The 9,049-nt window shown below is 43.9% G+C and overlaps 1 protein-coding gene across 4 annotated transcripts; it reads right to left on the bottom strand.

The window, feature by feature from the left end:
- Positions 1 to 791: 791 nt before the first annotated feature.
- Positions 792 to 9,035, bottom strand: rbm27 (RNA binding motif protein 27). Of its 4 annotated transcripts, none has more exons than XM_077592130.1 (21): positions 8,662 to 9,035; positions 7,743 to 7,861; positions 7,120 to 7,247; positions 6,963 to 7,042; positions 6,666 to 6,838; positions 6,292 to 6,471; positions 5,435 to 5,671; positions 4,985 to 5,167; positions 4,220 to 4,366; positions 3,969 to 4,122; positions 3,724 to 3,871; positions 3,405 to 3,614; positions 3,181 to 3,294; positions 2,903 to 3,028; positions 2,705 to 2,779; positions 2,307 to 2,477; positions 2,104 to 2,208; positions 1,710 to 1,907; positions 1,547 to 1,630; positions 1,218 to 1,412; positions 792 to 1,138 (listed from the first exon to the last, which is right to left on the bottom strand). In XM_077592130.1, exons 1-21 carry the CDS (start codon positions 8,718 to 8,720, stop codon positions 1,043 to 1,045), a joined length of 2,982 nt encoding a protein of 993 aa, XP_077448256.1. In that variant the 5' UTR covers positions 8,721 to 9,035; the 3' UTR covers positions 792 to 1,042. The 4 variants fall into 4 exon arrangements, with proteins under 4 accessions (XP_077448256.1, XP_077448258.1, XP_077448257.1 ...); XM_077592132.1 differs by having other exon boundaries at positions 1,239 to 1,412; positions 8,662 to 9,034; XM_077592131.1 differs by having other exon boundaries at positions 792 to 1,141; positions 1,239 to 1,412; positions 8,662 to 9,034.
- Between the last annotated feature and the right edge of the window lie 14 nt (positions 9,036 to 9,049).

The raw sequence follows: 9,049 nt of genomic DNA on the forward strand, positions 1-9,049 counted from the left end.
GGGTGACTCCTAAAGACACAGTGAATGTATTTACATGCATGAAAAGTTCAATAAATATTCTTTTGGTTTTAGTTTCACTACCAAGAAATAAAATGAAACAGAGCCACTCTAAATCAAGGTGCATGTGAATGTTACTATGAACTACAATTAAATTCTGATACAGTATAAGGAAGGATTTTTTGTTTGAATGTGGGCAGGATTCGTGAGAAGACATCAAATGACAGAAAAAAAATCATTAAAAAGAAAACACCATCAAACTTATGCAAATTTACATATTTTACATCAAGAAAATCAGAAATTCTCTTTAAAAAAAACCTTCCACAAAGGGCGGGTGGGCATAAGGCAAAGTAAGAAAGTCCATCCTTCTTTCTCTCTCTCTCTCTCTATATGAGCATTTAGGGCTTAAACTCAATTTTGTTTATTTTACATTCAAACATCTGTCTCTGGATATTCATGAATGACCGACCGGCTGAGTTTTTGTATGAGAAGCAACGTGAGAAATGTGATGTATATTTACAGTAAATTATTGGAAGGTGATTACTTATTGAGGGCTAAGTGGTAAAAACATATTTGGTGTGAATTCCTGGAAAATATGAGATTTCATGATCACTTGTGAGTGAATTTGCAAATCCAAACCCTGTATTCCACCTCAGAAGACGTGCAGGTGGCACTGCAATAATGATTTGAATGAGGGCGTTGTAGTTATCTGGAGGCGAAAGCATAAATTTACTTGTGGTTCTTGTATTGAAAGTTTAACCCACCCCTCCCCCCCAAAAAGGAAGAAAACGATCTTAAATACAGTAATGTATAAAAATAGCTTTTCACAGTACTATACGCAAATGTTGTGCATTGCTGACAGTCAAGTAAGCACACTTCAACTATCTTGAAGAACTGAACCTTCATCTTTGTTGAGTTTTGAGACCGCTCGAAAAACTAAAACTTTGCACTTCAGAGAAGTCGTTAAAATTAATTTGTTGAAAATACTGGGTGTGACGGGGCTCCTTCAGGGACATTGCCGTCTTGGTGTGACGGACGGATGGCTTCACCGTCTCCAAGATCGGCTTTCGTACTTGTCGTCTTCGTCGTCGTCCTCTTCCTCTTCTTCTTCCTCGCCTGGCAGATAGGCCCGAGCTTCTTTCTGCTGGCAAAAAGAGTATATTGCATTTGTACTCTCAGATGCCACCTTGAAAGGCAGGACGTTTACAAACACAAGTGACCATTTTGAAAAGTAATAGTACTTTGCCGCCTTCTTGTGCAGTTGCAGAGGGATGAAATTGAGCATCATTTGCTACCGTGTTGTCGTCATCTTTGGACTCTTCCTCCTCGGGCTCCGTGGTGACGGAGGGTGTCTTGGGCTTGTACCAGGAAATCTGCAATACGCGACCTTTGAACTTGGATCCCTGGTTGGCCGCCTACATGACACGAGAGGAAGCGTTACTCAAGGTTTAGCGCTTCTTAAAAAAAATAATTGAATTTTTAAGAGGTGTCTGAGACCCAAAAGTTCATTACAGCAATGGCTTCTTCTTCTCGATTAATTCCAACTTACATTCTCTGCTTGATTCCGGGTCTTGAAGGTCATGACGACGCTGGTGGCATCCTGGTCACGGAGATCTTCCAGATCACCAAATTTCTAAAGATTGGTCCCCCCAAAAAGCTTTCAGTGTGACACCCTAAGCATTTAAAGTGAAGATTGCCATTCACGTCCTCACCATAAAGTGTGACGTGAGTTCCTCCTTCTCCTCTTGAGTGACGCCGATGATAGAAAGGGCTCGGGGCCGGTGGTCCACCACCATGCGGTTGACGGATCCTACGCGGCCCCTGTTGCGAACGGCGCCTGCTTCCAGGGTCGCCTTCCCTCGGCCACGCCCTCGAGACGTCGGGGATCGAAGAATGCCCAGTTGTGTTGCCTGGCAAAGCAGTGGAAAGAAGGACGATTTTTAACAAGCGTCGAAACGATGGCAATACTATTATTGGAAGGGCTCTTGATACAGCCCTAAAATGCAGGCATCTATATCAGGAGTGGTGCAACACTACTTTTTACCACCACGAGAAATATAGCAAGGCTGTGCATGAGAGAGCATTAAAAAGAGGGAAAATTAGGACCTCCTTTTGTAGCTGCCCCAGTTTCCTCTTGAGGTCGGTCGTGTCTTCTCCAGAGCTCATCTTCTTGTGGAAATCTAACTCTGCATCAAGCAACTCCTTCTGGGCCTGGGCACGAGAAATGAAGCAGAATAGGCACAAAGAGTTGAAAAAGACGATTTCACTTCCCAGCATGTTTGAGACCACACAGGGGCTTTCTAACTTACATCGGTCTTGGTCTTGGGCTGGTTTTGACTGGCTTTGGAGACCTGTGAGGCCGGATTCATTTCGTTTTGAAGATGGGCAATCTTTTCAGTCAGCTCCTTCAACGTTTTCATGATGGCAGCCCTTTCCTCTGCTTTCATCCCTCGGTTCTTCTCCAGACGGTTAATCAGCGCCTGATAAGTGATCAGCGGTGAGACCGCATCGGTGCCAAAGTCATTCTGATAAGTAGGGGCAATTGAGTCCCATTTTGACCCTTTCAAGGAGAGTGGTCGCTACAGCGGACCTCAACTTAAAAGTTCTTTTGGGTATAAGTTGTTGTAGTTCGCAAAAGAGGGAAGTTTAAAATCCATTCACCTATTGACGGCAATAGATGTAAAACGGAACGTTTGTTAATCCTCACCTTCTGACACTCAATCTGTTTCTTTAGCATTTCTTGTTTTTTCTTCCTCAAGTCATGCTGTAGTTTCAACGCCTCCTGATTTGGAAAAAAAAGGCATAAAATGAAGACTCTAAATGGCAAAACTGCACAGGTACAAAAGGCACTCTTCCCCATCCATGTCCCGCTCTTAAGGCGTATTAAAAACAATAAGCAACATGCCTGTTTCTTCTTCAGGGCTTCCTGCGCTTCCAGCGGTTTTGCCGTTTTACCGAGGCACTTGGAGGACGTTTTGAGTGGGGTGGACACGTAGGGGCTTTTGTGGGTATTTGTCAGAGCCAGCGCCACCTAAGTGTTGCATAAAGGGAGACGCGAATAAAATAAAATAAAATTAAATGACCAAAAATAATCACTTGCTCTATAAAAGGTCACATTGGAAGAGCTGTCCACTGTCCCAGAAAGGCTTTAAATGATACAGATGAAGAAAGGTGAAAACGTACATTGATGGCTTCCGCATTGGGGTTCAGGCTATCAGGCGGATTTGTGGTGCCGACTGGCGCTGGGGACCGATTCTTGTTCAGCACGTAAGCGGCGGGATTGTGCTGCTTGACCCCCTGCAAATAAACAAACAAAGAAAACAGTATTTGAAAATATGACCTTTCGGGATCTTGTGATTGAAAAAAAAGGTGGATCTCCCAAAGAACTACTATATTTAATCCATTACCTGCGGGACGAGATTGGCAGTCGCCGCGGCCACTTGGCTCACCATGCCCTGCTCGAGTTGGTGAATGCCCAGCACGTTGGCCTTACGATGCCAGCGCATGTTAATAAAGCGGTTGTTGAGCACCGCTTCAGCGCAGTACATGGCCCGACGGGCTTCTTCGTTGCTCGTGAACTGGATCAACGCCACCTCGGGGTCTCCGCCAAACACCACCTGAAAGGATAAAAAAAAAATCAATCCAAGTCAAACATTGCTTACAGACCTCGGATGACATCCACTTTGGAATTCAGAACGTCATATTTGTCTCGAGTTGAATTGTGACCTGAATGTTGACGATCATCCCGAACTTGCTGAAGTGCTCGTTAAGCTTGGTGATGGTGTTGAGCTCGGGTGGGATATTGCGCACCTCCAGCTTGGTGTTCACGTGGAAATTCCTCTTTGGGAAGCCACCCTTGTTGTTGAAGTTGGGCCTGAAACCAAATGGTGATAGAACAGTTAACCTCTTTAACAATTGTGTAAACCCCCCAAAAAATCTGGCAGCCAAAAATGACACACAACGTGACTTACTTTTGTATCCATGCTTTTTTAGCCATGGGTCCGTCAATGATCATAAAACCCATTGGTCTCTTTCTGATGTGCTGCTCCGTGTTAAAACAGGACATATTGCTTCCGGGTGTGCTTGCTGGCACCGCCGGTTCGGTCCGGATGACTATGTTGGCAGCTGAAGGAATGAAAAGAAATCTCATTTCAATTTTTCCCCACCTAAAATCTTTCATTGTGGAGAATTAATTTGACTTAAAAAAGGAAATATTTTGCACCTCTGGATACTTGTCCGTCACTGGATGTGAGGCCAATGAGGTTGGGGCGCTGCGTCTGTACTCGGGGAATAAATTGGCGGTACTGGTTACGACCGGCTCCGGTAAGCCCTGGCGATTCTGGGTTGTAGCCTTCCTGGTCGTAGTTATCTGAGAACACAAAAATGCATCATCAATCAGATGTGTGGAAAACACATTTATCAATCTTCTGTTACGTGTCCTCCTTTCTGTTATGGGTCAAACCCTGCATTTGCCAGCAGCTAATTACCGAGTACAACAATGAACACGAGAAACGAGAACTGAAACACAGACAAACAACCATGTCGTCACTGTTCAATGAAAAGCTCGCTAAAATTTTGTGACATTAAAAAGGGGGGGGGGGGGGGGGGGGGGTTGCTTAGAGATTCCCGGAGAGGCAAGCTTTTCATTGGACAGCGACATAATGCTCATATGACAAACTAAATTGAAAACAACCACAAAACCCCAAAACATTTACCAAGATGAACATGAGTTTAACAGTTTTGGAGCTCATGATGATCTAGTTGGAAGCGAAGCGTTAAATTCATTTTGTTCTTTTGAAAATGAAATGGAGGGCAGAACATTATTTGTCTTAAAACCCAAACCACAAATTAAAATAACATGCTAATTTCTGATCAACAACAACAACAAATATCAGAAATAAAAACAATGGAAATGAACACAAATGGGTATTTCAATGGAATGAGCGACGAATGAGGAAATCCAACGATAAGCCTCCAATCTGCTTACATTCCGACTGGACATATCGCGGACGGAGCGACACCGATGAGGAGGCGGGAGGAGGCAGAGGAGGAAGAGGAAGAGGAGGCGGCAACCTCACACCGGGCGGTCCGCCGGGAGGCGACGACATGATCACTGACTGGTGCTTGGGGGTCTCCATTCCACTGGTTGCGATCAGTGGAGGAGGAGGTCCTGATGGAGACAAAAGCCCAAGCTGGTGTCTCATGACCATGAGACTTTCATTCATCAGGGGGGAGGGGCTTGTAATGCACTCGTTGTTTGTTGTTGTTTGTTTTGTTTTAAATACAAACTCACATCACAACTGAGAAATCACCCAAAAATATTTGAACCCATTTAACGGGTGAGTTCTGCAATCCCTAGCAACTGAACATCTCAGTTTGGTTTGAAAATTCCAAATCCAGGTAGATGCAAAATTGACATAGATGAATAGATAATTACCAGACAAAGAGAAGACGCCAGGTGGGGGCGGCGGGCCGTAAGGAGGCATCGGCGGAGGCGGTATCCTGAGTGAGGGAGGTGGCTCGGTGATGAGCGGCGGCATGGGTAGGCCTCCAGGGGGTATCACAGGTGGCGGTGGGAAAGGAATAATGTTGGGAAGATTGACATCGTCCACGATGAGCGGGTCGTTGCCGTGATCAAATGGGCAGAGGTCCCCCCGGACACAAAATCCCTTTTCTGCACAGGAGGGACAATATTATCAGAAAGTTCTTGTTTGACATACAGTACTACTCAGAAAATGTTTATATCCTGTCCATTTGGCAGTCTCCCCCTCCTGAGCCAAAGTAAGACTCATTTCTGAAAGGCTGATGTCCTTTTTGCAGGTGTTTTGAGTTACACCTGTGTACAACCTGAAGCTTTTGACAACCTTTTGATTTTTTGAATTTGTAGATTTTCCCCGCAAGGTGGTCAGATTGAGATAAATGTAAAACATGACTTTGGGTTCTGGAAGGCTAAGCACAAAAGTATTTATGGCAAGAACTCATTAAGAAGACTGATCCCATGGGGCCAAGTGCTATGACTGTGTGGCCTTAAGGGGCTCTGGCTATTTGAACTGTTTACCTCAGGAGAAGTATGTTTGAACCTCCCCCACACCCTCCAGAGAGGACAGTTATCAACATTAATGGTCATTAGTGAAGACAATAAACATGACCATCAATAAACCCGTGGACAAACTAAAAATGGTGCTATTAAACAAAAGCTAAGTACAACAAAACAGACAACATTTACTGCATATTTTGATACTACCGGTAAATTCAATGCGATGCTAATCATTGAAACCAAGCAATAAAATTTACCATCATAATCCCTGCATCGCTGCTTGCGTGAAGAGTTCTTATGGCCAAAGACCTTGGCGACGCCGCCGGTGGACGGGAAAGGGTGCAAGGGGGTGGGCAGTAGCGGCGGAGCCTGCTGGGACCTGGACGAGTTATAGCCGTCCGCGTCCTTCCTCTCTCCGTCGAACTTTGACTTAAAGTCTGTCGAAGAAGGGACCGAGAGTTATGACTGAACACGAAATTTTCCTGCCAAATCACACAAACCAACCTTGAGGATAGTAAGAACAATTCCAGCCCGTGTGAGCAAGAGGTACATGGAAAGCGGTCCACATTTTATCAGAAAAAAAAAAAGTTCTTTTCCTTTCCCGAAACTGCGGTTGTCGTCGTTCTCTCACCTCTTCCTCTGCTCTTTCCACGGCTGCCGCTCCTGCTCCGGCTGTTGCTCCTCCCGCGGGAGCTCCCTCTGCGACGCTCGTGACGCTCCCGCTCGCGATATGAGTCGCCGCTCTTGCCGTGTCGATCAAAGTCTCGCCTCTTGCGGTCGTCCCGCCTTCTGTCCTCGCGACTTCTGCGTCGTTAAAAACGGAGTACGCCACTTTTAAATTGGGCACAAATCCTAAGAGCACCGCTTTACGACTCTTCCAACTGTAAACGTGCATTTAGTGCACCAATACAAGTGAACAAATTCAAACCTGGACTCGTTGAAGTCGGAGCGGTTCCGCAAAGGACTTCTCCTGCGCCGGTTTTCTCTCTCCTCTTCTGGAGCCTCAACCTCACAATTAAAATAAAAAAGCAATTACCTCTCATTGTATGTTTAGATAATATAAAAGACAACCAGGTGCTCCTTACTTCCACTGCATCAGATTTTGGGGGAGGAATGTTGAGTACTTCTTTTGGAACTTCCTTAGCAACAGGGTTCCGCTGGTAGTTCTTGCTTGTCAGACATTCAAAAAGTTTATCCACAAAGCCTACCGTTTCTGGAATGACACAAAAAAATGGTCAGGTTAATACATCATTATTCCTTTGATGGAATCTTAATGACATATTTGTAGTACAAAAGTCATGTCATCACCCCATCAACTGCTGATGCCATTCTCAATCAAATTTAACCTAATCAAATTACTCTAAACGTACGTTATAAAATACCTTTCCTAATCTTATTCTCCGCGCTGTTTCTGTTCGCTACATTTCCCATATTCTTTCACCGATTCAATCAGGTTCTGTTTCAGAAGCTTGCAACTTTCTTTTTGTTGTTGTTGTTGCAAAAAATTCATTATTCCCATTCATTTCCTAATGCATATTAAACATTTCATTGACTAAAAATCACCAGGAATCGATTCAGAAATGACTGCAAATCAACCAGACGTGACCCGATGTCGACATGATATCAGAATTTCAGTTCTGGTTAAGATGCACATTTATGATCTAAAAAAAGGATCTTGTATTGGGGATTCTGTGTTAGAAATGAATACCTTTCTGCAAGAAGACGTCGAGCTGATCGGCACATAGCGCTTTGAGCTCCTTCTCCGGTTTGTCCTTCTTTACCAGAGCTACGACGTAATTGGCCAATGCTGAGGGGTCCGCATCACATCTGCAAATGTAAAACAAAAAACGTCAAGCTTTAGATGAGTACAATTGGATTGGATGTCGATTGCTGCCACATGCAGAAGTACATAATTAACCTGCGCATCCCTCTGTTCCCATTTCGTAAAAAGAATAATCATTGTGTTAAACTACACACAAAGTATCTACCTTAAATCAAGACAAAACCATTATTGTTGTATTATTGTGTCTCTAACTTATGACTTTTACTGTGCCACTGTAAATTATTATGCTTGGTACAACATGCCTATTAAACCGTGATCTACATAATAATACTCCAGGTCTTGTAGTTTAGTTAAAAGGCGAATGTTTGCTCAAGATTATGTCAGAACGGCTAAGGTAGTGGAAAGTGAGTGTAAAACATCAGCAGCTTTCAACACTTCAATCATGTCAGCTACCTATGAAGACAGCAAAAATATATATCAATTTTCACAGCGCGATCGATGGTAACTATAGCAACAAATATGTCATGCATAATCTTAAAGCAATCTACACATTTTGGAATGATTCCAAGACAGCTCCTAGAATTGCAAACAAGAGGGTGCATGCTCATTCCTGCAGTTTGGAGGCGTGCGACTGAGTAAAGTTATTTTTGGGGAGATCCCATGAAGTTGTGTGGTTTATTTTTCACACTACTACGTTTAACACAGCGATCAGGTTATTTCCTAGTGTTTGCAAAATCAAACAGATTGATTTCCCTTGAAAAGCAAGCGATCGGCCACGGTGGTCAGTTTCTATAGCTAACTACGTAGCATGCGTGCTAAATGACACTTCAATTCAAACACTCACATTGGCTCCAGGAGTTTTGCCAGCCACGACTTCAGGGCGTCCACATTTTCTATAATCATCGTGAGGGAGACGATAATGCGGTCTATAAAATGAATCGGGGCCCCAATTCGACTGATTTCATCGTCTATAAATTTATAAGCTTACGGGCCTTCTGTCGCTTTCCACTGGCAGGTCGCACCGAAGAACTTTACGGTACGTAAACACATGACTGGTGTCGTAAACGCAAAACTCTGTGTGCAGGCGTTTTTCGCATTTAAAATGCAAAATTCGCCAACCACAAGTGACCAAATATTCTCATGTGGCTAGAATTTGCTCATGTAAAAAACACTGGTATCCTTTCGCTGAGGGAATGAAACACAAAGAGTGACTTGGTTGTGTAGGAAGCGTT

Source organism: Stigmatopora argus, chromosome 22 (assembly GCF_051989625.1).
Source record: "Stigmatopora argus isolate UIUO_Sarg chromosome 22, RoL_Sarg_1.0, whole genome shotgun sequence".
NCBI classification, from domain to species: Eukaryota; Metazoa; Chordata; class Actinopteri; order Syngnathiformes; family Syngnathidae; genus Stigmatopora; species Stigmatopora argus.